Below are 20587 nucleotides of genomic sequence, written 5' to 3' on the forward strand. Positions count from 1 at the left end.
ATTGCTGTCCGCAGAAAGAGGCAAAGTCAGACACAGGCGCCAAGTCAGTAAGAAAAACAAAAACAAACACCACAGAGTCAATGCTTCTGGTTCAATAATAGAAGCAGCTTGCTGATGATGGGAAGATGAGCTTATAGTCAAACCAGATTAGTCTGAGCCTCGGAGGGCTGCATGTGGCCCCTGGGCCTTACGTTGAATCGACCTGAAATTGTCTATTATACAGTCATATACTTTTATTTTTGAGGCCAAAAACAATCCCGCATTTGACAAATCCAATTCAAAGAAACACAGGCTATTATATGATCGTCTGCAGTAATTACGTGAAATGTCTAACAATGTGTCGTGCAGAAAGACGCTTTATTTGTTTATATTGAACAGTTTGTGCCTGTCAGACTATAGGAGTTTGTTTAGCTCTTCCTTTCCCATTCTTTATGCGCGCTGAAACGCTTGGCAGTAAAAGGGTCAAGCGCCCAGTTAAAATACACAGTGTATAATTTTATAGGCTTTTCCCAACGGGGCTCCTGGTGCCGAGCTCGAGACAACGGCACCGCTGCGCACAGATCAGTTTCAGTCTTTGTCAGCTGTGAATGGGGGCGGAGGAAGCGCACTCATTATAATCTTAGAGGGAGAGAAAAAAAAAAAAAACAGTCAATGCGAGATAATAAAACAGCCGGATTCGGTGCTGAGCTCTCATTCACAGCCTGACACAGAGAGGGAGAGCTCTAGTTAAAGTGTTAGGAGTGGCCCCATCCACAGTCACTCTATGCGCTATAACCACCCGAAGCCTCCGTGTGCCGCATCACCGCGCTCAAGACACACACACACGCATCAGCGCGCAACACATGGACACTGCCAGCGCGCTCTGACAACCCGTTTTTGGAGGGTATATTTCCAACACAAAACAAACAAACAAAAACAAAAGAGACTCTGCTCATTCGGGTGATTGCTTCGGAAGTCTTTCCCCACAAGGATGCTCCCTCTAAAGTGGAATAGGTGCTGTGTCGTGGTTTTTCTTGTGGCTTCGCTGAGGACCGTGACGCACCAGGTGTCAGCGGCGCGACCCAAGGCGAACTCCATCAAACCGGGACAGCTCGGGGAAACGGTCGCTCCCGCCACAAACCATTCTTCACTTTCTGCGCACGTGGGCATCACCAAGAAACACAACATCCTGGCACAGGTAACTTCACATTGTTTTTTCCCATGCGTGTTTCGGATGCGTAAAAGCCGTATGGCACATGTATTTCAGTCAACTCAAATGATTATAAAGCACTGGCTATATCTTACATGCTGATTATAATTGCACATTTGATAATCCAGCCTACTAATTTACTGAAACTACTCCCAGCTATGTAAAGTGGGACAATTTATCCGGAGTGCTAATTGTGTTTTAACGACTCCAAATAGCACTAGTTTGTTTTTTTGAGACATCATAATTATGCGCAGCCCCTGCAGTCTCACTAAAGTGTGCTTAAGTACTCAGCCGCTAATAACTGCGAATCGCGCCTAGCCCCAAATTTGCACTTCCAGGAGTGTCTTTAGGTGAACAAGTAGCACCATTTTGCCAATTAAAAGGCCTCATTTCACATGTGAGCGGTTATTGGAAATTGCAGGGATTGGTACCCCCTCATAAAGCCCTAATTGCCTTTCAGACCTGACGCCACACCGGGGCGCAGCACACACTTCCACCGCACTAAATCATTAATGCCAGGCAGAAATGTGAGAGAAAGTTAACACTAGTCTGGGTAATTTTCTGTCTGGTTCTTAGTGTCATTAAAGAGGACCAGACGTTAGCTGGGATTATGAGAGTCTTTTCTGCGTAGGGCCTCTGACGGATACTTTTACCTTTTAATACCCAGTCAAGCACTCATGAATCCCTGCTGTTACAACACTTGCAACAAGGCTGGTTTTAACATCAAACTCGTGATGTGTCAGATTAGATAATTTAAGAGCAGTTAGACATGGGGGGGATAATGCACCCTGGTACATCATAGTAATGCACAGACTAGATCCAAATTGTCAGACTGTGATATGTGTACCATAGGAGGTCATCTGCAGTTTTAGACTATTTTCAATTAAAGATCCTTGGTTTAGGAGCTGATTTTTTAGTGTTGGTTTGATCTCACTGTACTGGTGGTACGTGGAAGGTGAACTATTTTATGCAATGGTGGTTTGGACACAGTGACGCAGAAGGTTAGTGCTCTCGCCACACAGCACAAAAGTCAAGAGTCTGATCCTTCGGGGGGAAAGGATCCAAGAACTATTTTGGAAGATCCAATCCGGCAAAGGTTTGAGGTGATTTAATTGTGTTTATCGAGAATGTTCCGGCAACTGTTTTGGCCTGTTCCCCCAAGTCATCACATCAATCCAAAAGGGTTTCTTATTCGAAAAATGAAGCTCTGGGCATGTGTCCCGTGTTCGTTCAAAGGTTTGAGAACCACTGAGGTGTCTTGCCCGACAACTTGACAGTTAAATGGTCAGCAAACACAGAGCATTATTTTTTTGAAGCGCTTGATGCTTTGTATAATTCTATTTAACTGCAGTGTGTCGGAGGTCTAAGTTGCAGTCACTCCACCATCTATTCCCTTTTGCCAACAATTGTCCTATCTATTTCCCCTAGAAAGTGTATTTAAGTGTCAACCGCATGTTCCCTGCGGTTGTGATGGTGTTGGATGTCTGTGAGATGTGTGAAGTACGTTCTTACTCAACCTCAGTACTGATGGACAGCCCTTACTCCCTCTGTGGAGTGTGGTGAGCTAACCTCAAGCACACTGCCAGACCCCAGCTCAGCATAGCACACATCGCTGCCATGGCAATAATCTACTGCACTTTTGGACCAGTGAATTGAGGGAAACAATGCATCCAGAGACCACTGCACTGTTTCAATGTCCAAAACCACAGTGTAGTGGTGTTCAAATGAAGATGGCTAATATCTTTTATTATGTGTATGAGTATCATGTTCTGGAGCAAGATTTCCAAGAGTTATGATAGCGCCCACACTCTGGCCTTGACTTAAATTGGACTTGATGCATGAGAGCAGTTCTGTTCTGTAGCTCATATCAGAGTCAGGAGTAAAGTGAGTGTATATTATAATTTTTTTGTCAGTAATAACAACAACAAAAAATGCACCCACTTAGCGGGTAGACCTCCGGGCCATGTTGTCTTTAAAAATAGCTCATAAGCATTGCTTGTCCGGTAGTTAGTTTCTATTACTTTGCAGAGTTGTCATGGAGCTGGTCATTTTATTTTTTGCCGCACTAAGTATTGGATAAGGACAGGCGTTTCGTATCTGAAAAATGTAAAAAAAAACAGTTCAAAATATGCAGTTTATTGATTTGTTATCATGTTATGCTTATGGTCCCTATACCAGACATCTCAAACTCACGGCCTGGGGGCCAAATATGGTCTAGGAGGTCATTTTTGACGGCCGCTGATAAATTGTATTGAACACGAAAGAGACATTTGCCATCCTGCACCGTGAGGCAAAACAAATGATGTAACAGCAGTGCTAAGTAAGCAAGTTCAGACTGAGGAAAGGGAGATGGGTCACTTCTATAGACGACATAGAACCATAGAGGCGGGGCTCTATCTCGTGTTTAGTTATATGGTTACAATCTGGAACATCCTTCCAGAGGATGTGAGAAAGGCCCCAACACTGTTTAAATCAAGGCTGGAAATGGTCCTATTTTGGAGGGCTTACAACAACTGAAAGTGCTTTTTTGCTTTATTGATTAGTTTTATTTGATTAATATTACAAACAATTGTTGTTTTTACACATGTACAAATGTACATTCGAAAATTGGCATTGTGCCACCAAGAGCAAGGTCAGGCCATATATTCGTCTATGGACTCATTTTCTCTGTGGAGTTTGCATGTTCTCCCTGTGTCTGCGGAGGTTTCCTCCAGGCACTCCTGGAGGTTTCCCCTACCACTAAAAACATGTACAATAGGCCAGGATGAATGACAGTGTGTTTGAAAGTGTGCATGGGTGGACAACGGATGGAAATTAGCCCAAGGCTACAATCCAGTGTGGCTTGTTTACATGCATGAGACCCATGTATGTTCATTAACATGCACTGTCCCAACCAACTAAACAAATAAATAAATAAATAAATAAATAAATAAATAAATAAATAAATAAATAAATAAATAAATAAATAAATAAGGTTGTTGGTTTGAATCCCAGGGCAGCTGTAGTCACATTATCATATCACTGTGTAAGATGCTTGTTCACGTCAACTATAATGCTTTGTACATACACTGTATTATCTTTGTTTGGCACATCGCCTCATAATCCCATGTGAGCATGAGTTATTTTTTAACACAGCTGACTTTTTTGCCTTAGTTCAGTGGATAATGTTGTCAACCCTGATCCCACGACTTAGGCTGCTTTTATTTCAGGTCACTTTTACGAGGCATCTCAGAGACGTCGTTGCACATAAAATCCAGCCACGTCCCTCTCTCCTGTCTCCCTGTGTCCTGTTGGTGCCCTGAAATGACTGTTTACTGAACCTAATGAGCTGAGTAAAAGCAGCCTGAGGTGTGACGGCTTGTTAGCCCGGCTACATTCAGTCTCCAGCTTTCCTTGTCCTTGTTTTTTTTTGTTGGCTGCCAGTCCCTTGGGTGCTATACAAGTGCCCGACGCTGGAGCCATGAGGGGCCTCCGTGGAGACCTTCTTTACTGTAATTGGAGCTGTTAATGAGAGAGCAGAACTGGGGTGCCTCTTATTCTCCCGGATTACACCTTTTGGGGGTCATAGATTAAAATGTCTCAAACTTTGAATGCCTTTGAAGCTAGTGGTCTTCCAGTTTCCTTTTCTTTCACTTGGATGAATTTGATCAACTGAGAATGTGTGTTTAGCTTAAGGAAAGGCTCAGACTGGGGCATGAGTGTAGAGGGTTTTGAGTGGAGCTATAAACACATATGCTTCGAGTGATGAAGGAGTTGTACGTCAAGGAACTGGCTGTATGCAAAGCTCAATCCATGGACCCCGCTTTGGCCCATGTCATTCAATACGACCCAGGCCGCGCTTTCAGGCCATGGGTAGTTTGCTTGCTCTGTGACATAGTTTATTTGAGTTGGTAAAGCTCCTGCCATTCATTGACACCATTCACAGGTTCAGGTTGTGCGGCTGACCTCTGATGGCCATGTGCAATCTGGATGGTTTTAAATAAAGTGCTGTATTTGTGCCTGCAGGAGTAGGATGTTTCTTTTATAGGGGATTTATGAGTTTACTCCTCGAATCAACTGGGTTTAACTGAAAAAAAAAAGAAAGGGATCGGAAATTAAATATTGATTAATATTAATATAAAGGGACAGAGAGTTTTGCCATGTGTCTCCTCTTAAAGGGATGTAATGACCCTTTTTTTTTTTTTTTTTACCTCATCAACACATCAGCTGAGTGTTTCATTTATGTTGAGTAAGTCTCTGGCAATGCTTTTCTGTGAGCTCCCATAAGCCAGGTCCCCTTGACCTCTGACCAATTAGCAAGCCATCTAAATCCAATATGCTCTCTGTTGGAGGACAAATAAGTCCTAATGTAGAGTTGCAAAGAGAGGCAGGAGATGCTGGATGTCTGACACAGGAGAAGTTTATTCACCATCAGTACAGGACATGAACTCTCAACACACATTGTGATGGTATTGGTCATTCAAGTCTAATTACGCTTCCACAGAAGAGGGTTTAAATAGTCCTAGAGCTGGCGTCAAAAGAGAGCCAAGAACACTAGTAAGGCTTGTTAGAGACAAATTGGCCAAGGCGCATTAGTGCATAACAGAAGGCTTCGGTAAGGGTTTGTTAGGCTAAGGTTTTGGGGCATTTCGACCGGGACATAGTGAAAGTGTAGTCTTTAAAGTTTCCAACAATGTGTAGCACATGGAAATCTGATAATGTTTGGAGAAGATGTGACAAGTTGAATTTAGGAACTGGAAATAAGTCAAAGAGAGGAATCGGCCTCTGAACTTTTGGGCTGTTCTCACCTCTCTCGGAGTGACAATAGGGCTCATTTACATCTCATTTAGAAAAGCCATACTGCTGTCGTGTCATGTGTGTGGGGTTTCAGTCCTCAGGCCTTGAGTTCACTCACTCAAACGCACATTAACTGATCGACAATAGGCATTTGTATAAAACTGCTGAAGGATGTGTTAACAACACAAACCAAAGCAGCGGTGCATGCCTCCTCCCCAAACAACAAAAAGGAAACAGGAGACAAGCGTATTTTGTATTTGGTGTTTATTTATTAGTAGGAAAATCCCCTTGAGGTGTAGCATCTCGTTTACAAGGGGGTCCTAAACATAACATACGTATTCTAACGTGGAACAGGCGGATGTTTTGTTGACAGAGTGAGACATCAGAGAGTAATTCAAACGAAAAATCCACTGTAATAAAAAAAGATACAAAACTTACTGTTTGGGAAGCAAAGTAGCGTCTCTGTCCCGCTGCTGCTGCTTTGCTGTCAAAGCTCTTCATGAGGAAGCGGCGCCACATAATCCATAATTAATAAATCCACTTTGCAGAAGTACTTCCAAACATATTTGTTGTAACGTCCACGGTTCAGCTCGTCTGAATCTTTGCGGCGTCCATCCAACACAACCCGGTGTACCCAGTATGTAAATGTACACAGGCAAAGTCACGCCCCCACTGCACGCTCTGAAGTTTCCCTAAACAAGCCGGTTTGAACCTAAAAGTTTACACTTTTAAATATACCATTACTGCTAGCTTAAACATGTAGAGGCTTCTTCGTGGCTTCAACTGAACAATTCTGAAAAAAAAGCAAAAATCCCCAATAAAAAAAAAAAAGTCTTCTGCGTTTTTTTCGAAACTTGGGCTGCCGACTTGTGTCCCTCGTTCTCGTGATGGTTCACATTTGTCAGCGGCAAAGAGCACTCTAAGATGACGCCCGGCAGAGATGGAGTTATTGATAAGGAATGCCAACACTACCTACCTCATCAAAACATGAATGGTATAGATCAGGGTCTCCCAGTAAATTTCGCTGGGAGCCAAAAAATATCGGGAGTGTATTGCCGGGGTCCAGAAACAAAAGCTCGTTTTGATTGGGAAAATACTATTAAGGAAACTTTTTTCAATCAATTAATTATAATGAGCCTAACAGGACTGTAACCTCGGCTTACACTTAACAAGCCTGTGTCACAAGTCTCTGCTGCACTGTAGTCATAATTCATTCACTCTACACTTTGTGGTGGTAGCTACAATTGTAGCCATAGCCACCCAGGGTCAGACTGTCCATTCACCATGCGATTATAATGTGTTGTTTATATCCAGAACTCATCTCATGTCAGTGCCCTCTGCTGGACACATGTGGAATTATTTCACCTGTTGGAGACCCCTGGTATAGATAGTCAACATTTCACACCGACTACCACCTCATAAAAAAATAGACCTGCAAAGCACCATCAGGCCAATAGATCAAATTATAACTAAACAGTGTTTAAAATATATCTAAAACATACATGTCAATCATGGACAACCCTGAAAACCAGTTGAAGAAGCAGAAGAAGTTGTACATGTACCAGCTTGAGAAATGCTTTGTAACCCTTTGAAATAGATGAGAACAACGCATCTATCAACCACACACAAAATACATGAACACCACATAAACAATCTAATTGCCCTCAACAAAAAATATAGTACTACAAACCTTTTAGTCAGATCATATTCTTACATGCAATAGTCAACATTTGTTAACAGTATAAACTACACTTTACTGATGAAGATGATGGCTTAATGCAGAAACAAAATGTATGATATCAGGGCTTTTGAATGGACACAGAGAGGGCATCTGGACAGACTGGAGGAAGAATGTAAAGCCTGTATATCCTGTAGTAAATCCCTTGTAGATTGTCTCCCGCACATCTTCGCTCCGTCTTCAAAGGCACAAGGGTTTACCAGCACGAGAGCAGCACGAGACAGCACCGCGGGCCTCTCTTATGTGACTGTCTCTGCCTGTATCATCTCACCAGCATACCAAAAGTACAGTGTCTTCATCCCACTTCCTGCACTCGGATCCCGGGCCTGGCTTTTATGTTAAGGAGCCTGTCTGGAGCAAAAATAAGGGAGAAACACGAGATGAATCAGATACATCCGAAAATGATGCTTCATCCTTCAGAAGTTGCGAATGAGCCGTTCCAAAACATGACAAGTTAAGGCAAGATTATCAGAGCAGATTGGCGGGGCCTCGATCACATATCATAGCTGTCATGTGGTCTCAGTTTTGATGGAAGAGGAGAGCCCCGCTGGTGTTTTTTTTTCCTTCTACATATGGGCAAACTCTGTCGTCAATCCAGGCCAGCTTGGACATAGGCAGGAATTCGGCGCAGGTAGTATCAGGCCGGACCCATTTGTCTTCATTCTGAGATAACAGCACATTTTTCATGCCCGTAAAAAACATAGCTCCTCTCTGCATTTTTTTCTTTTCTTTTAAATACTTGTTGTATTCACAAAACCTTGTGTGTCCTCACAGTTATGAATTCTAGTCACTCGGAACAGCTGGACCTCTCGAACTCCAAAAAGCCAAGTCACTTCATCAGGACTGTGAGGCGACTTATGGTCCAATTATTTTTGATCGGTTGAACTTTGAAATGTATCTGCTTGGATACCTTAGCCTTTGTGTTTATTTGGCTTTGACACAGTGTTTCTTTAGTTTATGTGTCCCTTGTGCCCAGTTATTTAGCCAGAAAAGAGACTCCATGAGACTACATGTTTTAGAAGACGGGTGCGGGTCCTATGTTTTTTTTCGTAGGTGAGTTGGTACATCAACCAATCACAAGTCAGGAGAGTGAAACTTCATAGATATATCAATCACCCTGCCGAATCCACTATCCTTAAAGGAACAGGCCACCGTTTTTCCATACTGAGATATGTTCTTACCTGAGCTTAGACAAGTTGATGTGTACCTGTCTGGTCTTTGTACGTGCCCGTGGAAGAGCGTGGTAGCTTCCAGCTTCACCCCGTTTGGAGCTATAGGAATATGCTGGGAGAGACCAAATGCTAACAACGTCTTTGGTCTTTCTGCATGACTGAGCGCACGCACAATGACCAGACAGGTACGCATCAACTCGTCTAAGCTCATGTAAGAACATATATCAGTATGTAAAAATGGTGGCCTGTTCCTTTAAGGATAGTGGGGCTGGTGCCTAATCTTAAGTTCTCCCACTTCTATTGACAGGGGAACATAGGTACCGGGGAACATAGGGCCGACCCCTTAGAAGACATGGGGAGACATTTGATATCACTAAAATAATTGATTGTGTCTTTATTCTTGTTTTCATTCATGATACAAGTCACTAATATATCCACAATCCATTCAACAAATATAAAATTGCGCTACGTCTTGCGACTGCAGGATTTTGTTATTGCGCTATAACGTTCTTGGTTTGTATAAGCTGCAGATCTGTAAATATTTGGGTTTTCATTACACATTTTTCAGATCATGGTCACTGTCATCAACACATATCCCACATTTCTTTTGGCAAACTTTAATGTTGATAGATGTGTGTGTGTGTGTGTGCACTGTAGTAGTTCTCCTCGGTTTCTCTGCGTCACATGTGTTTCCAGCCTGAGAAAGTACAAGCGTGGCATGGGTCCAACCCCTCTAATCTTGTTCACTTTCATGGCACAGACCTATCCAATAACAACGTGTAACGTGCTGAAATATTGATATTCTCGAAGGCTTGATTGAACATGTGGCTTACACCCGCGGTTGGAATGCCGCGGTTCTCCCGGACACTGCCTTCTCCCGCGGGTGACCCTGTACCCCGACTCCACTTGGTTGTTTATTGTGGCCGTAATGATTTAGCCCGCTTTCATGTACGCTCTGATGTTTATTGTTGAGTGTTTGTCAGTGGTACACCGCTCTAAATCTGATCCGTCCGCACTGTGCCAGTGCTGTGTGCTCGCAGTGCTGTGGTGGTTTGCCAACTAAACATGTTGTTCCAATGTCACTCAGTGCTGGACACTATTTAGTCAACCACAATCAATATCATGCTTATTTTTCTATCATAAGCTCCATCAAAGACCTTAAGTCGCAGCACGCATTGCAAATTAAGTCTGTGAGGAAGATATTTGAAATGGCTCTGTTGAAATTGAAAAGTCAGATGTGGACTTGCTGAATATCAAGAATGAATAGTTTGCTATAAGGTTACACTATAGATACAGATGGAATCTTGTCATAGGGGGCGTGGCTTTGCCGAGGGGGAAAACAGAATCTTTTGGGAAACACAATTTTCCACTCTTTTTAGCCGTTTTCTGGTGAAATATGAACTTATTTATCACACGCAGATAAAGTCAAGTCTAAATCAAGTCCATATGAATATTTTTTCACAGCAGAATGTTCAGTAAAAGCGAAAAAACGGCAGTCATAGCTAGCGTTAGCATGTAGCATTAACATTCTCCGTTATATATGTATTTATGGTCTGTTGAACCACTTTGCTCCGCTCCATGTCTTTGTATCTTTATTTGGTAGAAAACTATATTCATAATTCAGCATTTGTTAAAGTAGTAGTTGTTGTATAAGGAGAAAGAATGGAGAAAGTTTAGATTTTCGTGGCCACACTGCCTTTGCTCTGCCCAATCCCGTCAGACCTTGGAAGCTAAGCAGGGAAGGGCCTGGCAGGACTTGGATGGGAGACCGTTTGGGAACACCAGGAAGCCTAGAGAATGTAGTGTGTGAGTGAGTGAGTGAGTGGTGGTGGTGGTCGGAGGGGCCGATGGCGCAGACTGGTTGCCTCGCTTCAGCTGTGGCTAATAGTAGCTTACCACCACCGAGTATGGAGTGAACGAATAGTGCAATGTAAAGCGTCTTTGAGTGTCCAGAAAAGCGCTATATAAAACCGATGCATTACTATTATTATCATTATTATTATTATTATTCACTTCTTTGTTTTCCCCCTTAAGTGTTTCAAACATGACCGTATATGGGCAATTCCAGAGATGCCGTCAGTATCGATGTTGCCGTTGTAGGAAAATTGTCCTCTGCATTTGACTCATCTGTCAGCCCCACCCTTCTCCAGATTGTTAACTAGGTCCTGGACTTAGAAGTTGTAGTAGAAGCTGAAGGATTAGCCTTTATTGTACATGTTTTAGGTTTGTCATAAAATAATTATTTTAGGCCAACAAATTCCTCATGGATGGTGCAGGGAGCGTGATATGTTGCACAAAAATCAGTAACACAATTTACTGTACTCTGAAACCCAACAAAGCAACAGGAGCATTCTTGCAGAGTGGCACATTTCTCTCGGTGTATGTCCTCCTCCCCGTCCTACTGAAACTTTTCTTCTTCTGCCCACCTTCATTCGAGCAATGTGAAAGAATATGCATAAATGGTTGTCTATAGTTGTGACTTTGCGTGTTTACGGCACATTTGTCAACACTTTAGCCAATAAACTGACCAAGCAATTTATATGTTATGCGAGGAATGTCCAGTAGGAATGGATCTTAGATAGAGCTTCCAGTAAAGGTCCACACCCGCCTCCGTGCGTGTTTACACGTTTTTATTTCTTCGAGTGGACATTTTGTTTGCTGGCTTTGGGGCCGTTTGCTTACCGTAAGGACATTCTTAGACATTGAGTGCAACAGCGACATGTCTGGACCGCTCATTGTAAACCATAGACATAATAAAGGCAGCTCATGCACAGAGGCTCCAGAGCTGTATGATTAGCAGCAGTAATTGCCCCCTCATTATGCCTGTAGACTCATTAAGCCCGTGAATGCTCCTGAAAGTCAAATGCACTGTTTTTCTTGGTAAGAATCGTTTTATATTCCCATTATGTTGAAGCCCGAAAACATGAAGAAATCACCACTTGAACTCCTGGCTGCAACATTGAGTCCAGCACTTACCGCCTGCAATGGGACCACGTCTTAAAGTCATCCAAAACAAACACATTTACCGACTTAGCGCTATTTAGTTGAGCACTTGAGGGTCATTGTTGGTTTGAGGGCTGAATGGCTTTGACATAGGCCTTTACCTACCGCAGTAAGTCTGCTGTAAAGCAGTGTTTTTGCATTCAAACAGTAGCTTTGATTGTGTTGGAAAAGACAAATGGCTATTGAAGAACTTAAATTATTTTCACCAAAGCAACTTGTCTTCAAACGTTACAATCAGGATCATATTTGTACCCTTTAAACAATTCTAGGGCATGTGGTCAGTGCTTCAAGATGAGGATTGGTCAATGTTGTACATTGTCAATAAAAGTGCTGTCTGTGTTCTGGCAGGTGTATCCATGCAGCAATGACAAGGAGTGCAGTGTGGGCAGCTACTGCCACAGCCCTCACCACGCGCCCTCTCGCTGCCTCAACTGTCGCCGCAGAAAGAAGCGCTGCCACAGAGACGCCATGTGCTGCCCCGGCAACCGCTGCAGTAACTGTGAGTACCAACATGAAGAGGAAGACTAGTATAGAGTTCAGGATCGTGATGTCATATCACTAAGAATCATGGGATTGGCAGCACTGATATACTAATGGAGATTTTAAGAGATAAAATACTGGAGTTATTGTTCACAATAAAACACTTGGACACCACAGAGTGTTAGATGTATTTACCATTAGTAACCCAGCAGCTAGAGTTGTTCCACGTTTTTTACTGTTTTTAGCTAATGTTAGTCTATGATAGTAGCTGCAAACATGGCGGCTCCCGACGGTAACAGTAAATTTTATGTATCTATATGTAATACATAAACTCCTCTGCCCCGTAGACATCTGTGTACCCATCTCTGAGAGTGTGCTTTCACACCACATCTTACCATTGGACGAGCACAACAAGCTGTCCCATAAAGACCACAATTGGAGGAAGAATGGCAAAGCACACAGCAAACTTAAAGGTAAGGACTAGTCCTGTACACAGTGTCAGAGTCTGGATCACTATTATCAGTGTGTCTCTAAGCCAAAAGAACAGCTCTGAAAGCCCAGCACAAACCACCAGCTGCTTGTGACTCAAAACCAGCCACACACTTGGGCATTGTGTTAAACATAGGAGGAAACCACAGAATGTACTGTAGCTTTGGTCTTATTATGGTGGGAGCCTCAGCTTGGTGTTTATGTCACCTGATTTAAGTTTATGGCAAGGCCTGACTATAAAGTAAAGCTTATGATGAGACTTCTACATGATTAAACTGTGAGTGCACATTGCATACAGTGACCTGCATAAGACTAACTGTCAGGCTGTAACCTTAAATTTCACATTTACTGAATGGCCAAGCGGTTCTTTGATCAAATTCACCTGCAGCCACAGAAGCTGCCACAGAAATCCCAATATTGGAATCATTTATATGATTAAAAAGCAGTAGACTATGGACTGTTTACATTGCACAATCTCATCATAATTTACAAAACCCTGTAGTGATTTTGCAGTTCCAGAACAGTATAATGGTTAAAACAATAAACAGTCAGGTTATTTGATGTTGACAAACTACATTTTCTGTTCTGTGAAATGGCCACACACGACGCTATATTGATGTGATTAAAATCCTGCACAAACCGATATGGAAAGCATAACAGTCTAATGAACAATGATTACATTCTTCAACTCTCCAAATGCAAATAGGAGTTTTGCTGCTTTTCTTCCCAAGGGCCTCTTAATGCTTGTGCAATTAACGCTTGTGCCTCTTTATGGCAGGTCACGAGGGTGACCCCTGTCTGCGTTCGTCCGACTGCTCAGACGGATACTGCTGTGCGCGGCACTTCTGGACAAAGATCTGTAAACCAGTGCTGCGGCTGGGCGAGGTGTGCACCAAGCAGAGGAAGAAAGGCTCTCATGGCCTTGAGATCTTCCAACGCTGCGACTGCGCTAAAGGCCTCTCCTGTAAGGTGTGGAAGGATGCCACCTCCTCCTCCAAATCCCGCCTCCACATGTGCCAGAAGATCTGAGGCACCGGTTGCCTATTGTTTGCAGTCAAGCCTCACTGCTGTGTCAGGGAACACTTTCAAAAATGCACAGGCAGTGGCTGCAAAGACAAATACATTAACAAGAGACTGATCACGTCTTGTTAGTTAGAACGCGCTGAGAGAGACGGATGTTGAACTGTTTTGACAGAGAGGCTCTTCCCTGCACCCCAGCACACACTTAATGCTGGGAGATCACAGGACGTCTGTCGTGTTGCTTCATACAGCTCTTAATATGTTATATACTTGTATGACTTTCAGGGAAACATACATTTAGCAAGTAGATGCTGGGTCCTGTATAGGGCTTTACTTTAGAGGTGGAAACTGAACATGCCAAAACATGTAAATATTTACAAGATTAATCTTATGAAGAAGCCATGTTATTTATGCATGTCTGTGTAAATGATCAGACAGAATCTGTGCTCAGATCATCTTTTATGCATTCACATGATTATTCAAGAGTCTGTCAAATCTTTACACTCCAGTCCAGCACAGAATACTTTGAAGCCAAAGACGATGAAACATTATTGTGAATCTAAGCACTAATTTCATTTTGCCACAGAAGTGCAGATAAAATACAAATACACATGTATGTTGCACTACACTAATGAAATCCGTCTGATCTGTGATGCTGTTGCCTTGTGTTGTGAGGCTGAACGTGATGCACTCCTGCACACTTTGACAGCAGGCCACTGAAAACTGTTTCCCAAATCACTAAAACAGGACTCAAGGTTACAGTTGAAACAGGAATGCAGTTTTCCACTTCTGTGGCCCATTTGAGAGGTGATGGGATTTGTTGAAATGGCAAAGATTCTTCAGAAATGTGTGTTTTGGTCAACATTTCAAGACAGCACACGTCTGTTTATTCTAAAGCCCTCGTCTCCTAAATTCCTGCTGTTTTTGTGTGTGTGCTTTCCATTCAATTAGCAAATCCAAATATCAACACATCTGTCTGTGAGTAAAACCATCCAATATTTTGTATCCAGTAAAATACCAATAAGCTTTTGTATTGTAAATAAATGGACCAATGTATTTATGTCACTGTATATCATGTACATATGATAAAGTATAAATCCTACTTATTAGAGATATAGATGTTTAATGAGGAAGTAGTTGACAGGACCAAACCATTGAGGTAGCAGCAGAGTCACGGACGAAGACACAGTGCCACGTCATAAATGGAGTGAAGACTGAGCACTATTCAATACTGAGTGAATATTGCGTGACTTTGTGTATTTTGAATCACAAATGAATAAGAATAAAAGAATGTATTTTGTATCAAATTTTGTGCACTTTTTATTTACATCCAAACCATGACTGGACCATGAATCCAATTTAAAGGCGGTGGTGCTGTAGAGAAGGTCAGTGAAGTGAGGAGGAGCCAGTTTATGAGGGCTTTGTAAAGGGAATTAGTGGTCATGATTATTCACCATTGCAGAGAGGCAGTTTGTGAAGTGGTAGGAGTGATGACGTTGGTGAAAAGATAAAGTTACATCAGAAAATTGATAATTATATGATCATTATATCATTTCTAAATAGTTTCATTCATGTCTTTGCACAGTGAAAGTAAACTACCCCATGTGAGCATGTGTCCCAGAACAAATGTTGCCATCTGTCAGGAGTTAGAGCAATGTTCACTGGGGTTAGGTTCATGGCTACATCTCGCAGGATGTATTAGCCTATTGCTCATGTTTTAATTAGATGGAAGAAGCCAGAGCAGACATCCAAACTCTGCGAAAAGGTTCCACTGTTTGTTTCTTAGGCCCGAGCCTGGTCGAAGTTGTTCTCCCCTAGCTTCTTGCTATTATTATTATTCCGCCTGTTAAGGGAATATTGAGATATGTTCTTACCTGAGCTTAGACGAGTTCATGTGTACCTGTCTGGTCTTTACGCGTGCGATCAGTTACGCAAAACACCAATGTCGTCCTCTCCTCTATGGACCCAAATGAGGGTGAAGTTAGAAGCGATCAAGCTCTTCCACGTTGTTAGTGGCCCCTGGAAGTCGACCCTATGCATTTTGGGACATGCATTTTTTGATAGAGCACATGGAGACAGTCATAAAACAAAATTATAGCTCCGCCCTCTGACCAGCAGGAAGCCGGTCATATGGGATTGAAAACCTGGAGATGATTTCGCTCACCGGGTGTTTTAATGGACTAGTCCTTGGTTTTTCAGCAGAATAACTTAGCTCAATAGCATTTAGAGACATGGGGCTACATAAACAATCCAGCTTTTACATCATGAAATGTCTGTTCTGTTCACCCTTCCAGACTCCTCAGGTACATGGTTTTGACCCAGGGAACAACTTTGTCCACGGGTTTTCCCCTCTATTCGTACGTCCTCAGACCACCTTCTGTTTTGTACGGCCTGCACATGACCTCCTAAAACCGACATAATACTGTATATACCTTGGCAATGGGAATTTAGAGGTGCACAGTGTCCGCTAATTTTTCCAGGTTCATCAAATTTTTTCATCCATGTTTAGTAGCTGCAATCCGATATCCGAAAGCATGAGCACATCATGCTTCTGCGAATCAGTAGTGGGTACCAGTGTGCATCCTTCTGAAAGGGACCACCGCCACTGTCCAGCTTAAGAGCAGATCACTGTTGATTTTGCTGACATTTGAGTGGAATGAAGTGCAATATTTTTACATAAAAATTACAAGAGCCTGTTCAATACCCTCTTAGCATTAATGCCAGTCACAAGGGACATAACACCAGTGACTTTGCATCAGATGCCTCCATTCATTAAAGGTGGGGCTGTAACACCAATGACCGTAACGGTGCCATGTCTTTGGTCTGACAGACCATTTGTCCGAAAATGACCATTGAGCAGAGGTGCCATTAGTCTGAAGTGTTTAATCCAGTTGGATCCTGTTGTGGATTAGAGAGCCATATACAACCATTGGCCCTAACCTTAAGGTCAGTGGACTCTTGCCTAAACCTAATTTTGGAAGGACAATTTCAGTTTAACATATACATTTTTGGAATAATGAGACATTGGACAAATGGGTTGTCCCACTAATGCGCGATCGTAACACAACTGATGAATTTCAATCAATTGTTCCTTTTGCTTTAATATTTTCAATGTCATTTCTAAATGGAGGTGGTAAGTAAAGTTGTATAGTTTTATCTGTGAACCAGTTTTTTTTCCAGTGAAATTATGCAAACTGATGCAAATGGCCGTCACACCAGTGCCATGTCAAAATGACCCACACAGTGTAAAGCTACATTTTAAAGTGACTTTTTTTGTTCTTAGTAGTGAAACGACGTCCTTTCATATTTCCCAGAATGAGGCTTTAAACTTGGTCTCATCAGACCAGAAAAATATTTCTTTCCATCTAGTTTAACCTGACAAATCCTGGAAAGTGATGCTGATAACACCAATGACACAAAACTGAGGGACAGAGATTTTTTCTTAATTATTTTATTTAATAGTTGTGATTTTTAATTAAAGATCTGCAGATTATTGAAGTCCATTCTCTGTTTGGAATTGGCACATTTATAGATATATTGGAAATATTCCTTTTAATTGCACAAAGAATGGGGCCAGGGACATTGTTTTTCAACATAAACTGGATATTCAATGATTATCAAATTACAGCACAAACCAACTTCAGATCATATTTGTGCAGTTTTGAAATGTTATTCAACTTTGAATTTCTGGTACTGCATATTCAGTTCCTAGGGGTGTAGTGTATGTGATACGATAACCACGAGCAAAGCAAAGATATCCTTTGTTACGTTTGCGCTTTCATTTAGAGACCAGCGCAAACTTTATAACATGAACAGATCAGAATCTCCCCATTCTTCCTCTCCGTGGCTCTCACCTGACACACACTGACACGCTGCTCATCGACAGCAGAGGTACAGGATAAACAGGACACATGAGTAGCAGAGACATGTACCACAGTGCCCCTGTCACTTTTCAAATATTGATGAAGACACAAACTTTTCTTTTCATGAACAAAACACAACTTAACGACATGACTAATTTGTCTGACCTCCAACAGCCCCACGCACACCAGGGTTGCAGTGACGCAATTTGGATCTGCTGAATCTCTGGCCTGTGACAGACAAAGAGACCGGCGTAAATTTTGTTGGGAGGGACGAGAGAAGCAGCGGAGACAGAGAAACCATCACCATGACTCGTGCTTCAGGCAAACCATGCTAAACTTGTGTAAAAAGCCACGTTTGCTGTCTCTCTTTCAACGTGGACATACATGTCTTGTTTTATTATTTATGATTGAGCCCGGATGGTTTGAGAAAAGCCTTTGAAGCCTTTGCCTTCTAGTGTGCATTGGCACTTATGCCTTTACAGGTTTGCAAACTGCAAAATTGTCGGTCAAGTGTACTTTATTTATTGATAGACTTATTATGTCAAATTCCAAGATTTAAAATATAATGTTCGCAGAGCAATTTTATCAGTCAGGGAGTTATTGAAAAAATGACACAATATTCATTAAATGATTATATGATTTGTAATTGCCATCAACTGTCGTTAAATCTCAAATACAAAGCTCGGAGACCTGCTTTTTCCATAACAGAGGGAGAAAGGGGATGTTTCTTATCAGCGAAGGAGCTAATTTCACCGTATGTTTCAGTACGCTGTTTCTTGCTCTAGTTTTAGGGATTTCATATTTTCCAGATCATTTGAAACAGACGAAAGAGCAGAAGAAAACCGCTGTGCACGCCATCTCTAATGTTTTGGAAGAATGCAGTGACAGCTTCCATCTCTTGGCGCGATGAGCTCCTGCCTCTCGGTCCGTGAGTGGTCCGATATTGATCAAATCGGAAAATGACGGTTCATCTTTTGAACAGAAAGGCGGAGCGTCTGGCTGAGAGAGGGCCGGTGCGAGGGCCTTTATTGCCGCTTGCAGCTTTAATTTCTTTTGTTTTTTACAAATGATACAAAAATGGTCAAGAGAACTCAATGCTGCATGAACACATACAAAAGCAAACCTTCACCTTATCAACATGACAAATGTTTAAAAGAATGATTCTCCCACAATAATCCAGCATGTTCCATATTATCTTTTTTTCAGGATCTATAAAGCTCATATAGAGTACAGCATGGCGCCAGTTCCTCAGGATAAGCACTTATCACAGCCTGTATTTGACTAAACCATCTGGTACCATTATGAAATGACCAGCAAAGATAAGATCCTCTGTCTTTACTACGACGTTTAAAAGTCTGGCCTTCAGACATCTGTTCAGTCAAACTTTTAACTAAGAAGTTTTTATTTAGACATTTTTTATGTCGACAATGTTACCTTCCTATGTGTTCAACAGATGTTACATATCTTTATCATTTTAATAAAGTAAATTCCTAATGCTCCCTGCAGATTCTGGTCTTATCATTTCTCCTCAGTCATGTTTCCAATTCACATCATGGACTTTTTATTGGAGCCAAGAGGTGCACTAAATCATTTCTCACACTTTGTGACAGTGAAAAACAGAACTCTCTTTTTTTAAACACCAAAAGCACATTTTGCCCTTTTGTTTTAGCCAAGCCAGTGCCCATTAGCAAAGGAAGAATGTAGCTGGACACTTTTATTCACATCAATGAATTCAACGCATGCTTACTTTTATTCGGGTTGGTTGCTATAGTCACAGCAGTGAAATAAATCTTTAAAATCATAAAAAAAATAGTGTTTTAGTTGGGTTGGAGTAATGTTTAGAAATGTATACTGTAAGTTTTATGTTACCTGTATGTGGGATTGCTCTATTTGTCTCTTTTATCAGTGTGAATTGGAAACGCCTCATAGAGCACCTCTGCGGCGACAGGCCACACACAGTCTCTGTCTCCAAACTGACTCTTAATGAGAGAGTGAGTGTCATTGGCGCGGCACTTTCCAGCTCGAGTCAGCACAAAACACCAGGGAAACAGCCCTGGCTGGCTGTTATGCTGCCAGCTAAATAAATACGCAAATGTATTCCGTAAAACTCTTTGATTTTAAGCCCGCGTTGGCACCGTGTAAATTATAAAATGTAATTTGGGGTTTCCATGGCTCATATCATTCACAGTTGAGGAGTAGGAAAGTCTGGAGGGGAAAGCGGAGAAGGCGTAGACATCGATTCATAGTCTGCGACTCTGATGTGTGATGTGAAGGCCACTTAATCACCTTTGCAGTCATCTTCAATGGAAGGACAGCTCTTTATTATTCTTGGAATTAAAAAGAAATATATACTCTCAATACAAATATACAGTATGCTGATGATCTGACAGAATACTTTCCAGAGTACATTCCTTGAACTGTAATTTATAACCTACCCTGTTACTTTGTCAAATCGGTATTGTATTACTAATACTTATATGTGTTATATGTTAAAAAACATATAGGCTTCGCTTGTTGGAACACGTCTTATGGCCCACAGTGGCAGAGCGTAGAGTCTCAGCGGCTCAGGACTAACCCCACATCTTATTGTATAATGACAAATAAAGCACTTATTTAATTACTTACTGATTTACTTACTTAGAAACACAAAAAAGCACTTTGCAAATGCACCAGGAGCACAGCATATCACATGACGTATGGCGCACCTGTGCTTTGTAAGAATGAACTGTGTTTTAAATCTTTATTTATATTTTGGGAGGAGAGTCAGATCAGTGATTATTATAATATACTACAGAGCGAAATCATTCCCTGCTGGTTTTGATCTTTTCTTTAAATATTAAGTAAGTAAGCCGTGCTG

General features: G+C 41.8%; 1 protein-coding gene across 1 annotated transcript; it reads left to right on the forward strand.

Annotated features, from left to right (window-relative positions):
• The first annotated feature begins 893 nt into the window (after positions 1-893).
• dkk2 (dickkopf WNT signaling pathway inhibitor 2) lies at positions 894-15152 on the forward strand. Its single transcript, XM_079554020.1, has 4 exons — positions 894-1177; positions 12227-12377; positions 12706-12831; positions 13626-15152. The coding sequence occupies exons 1-4, from the start codon at positions 971-973 to the stop codon at positions 13874-13876; spliced, it is 735 nt and encodes a 244-aa protein (XP_079410146.1). The 5' UTR covers positions 894-970; the 3' UTR covers positions 13877-15152.
• Positions 15153-20587: the final 5435 nt, after the last annotated feature.

Source organism: Gobius niger, assembly GCF_951799975.1.
Source record: "Gobius niger genome assembly, chromosome: 3".
NCBI lineage: Eukaryota > Metazoa > Chordata > Actinopteri > Gobiiformes > Gobiidae > Gobius > Gobius niger.

Excerpts from the sequence above, each read along its gene's own strand:
- dkk2 (XM_079554020.1), top strand. The coding sequence starts at position 971 with ATGCTCCCTCTAAAGTGGAATAGGTGCTGTGTCGTGGTTTTTCTTGTG. Across the intron at positions 12,378-12,705 it reads CGGCAACCGCTGCAGTAACT|ACATCTGTGTACCCATCTCT; the intron begins GTGAGTACCAAC and ends TCTGCCCCGTAG. Across the intron at positions 12,832-13,625 it reads AGCACACAGCAAACTTAAAG|GTCACGAGGGTGACCCCTGT; the intron begins GTAAGGACTAGT and ends TCTTTATGGCAG.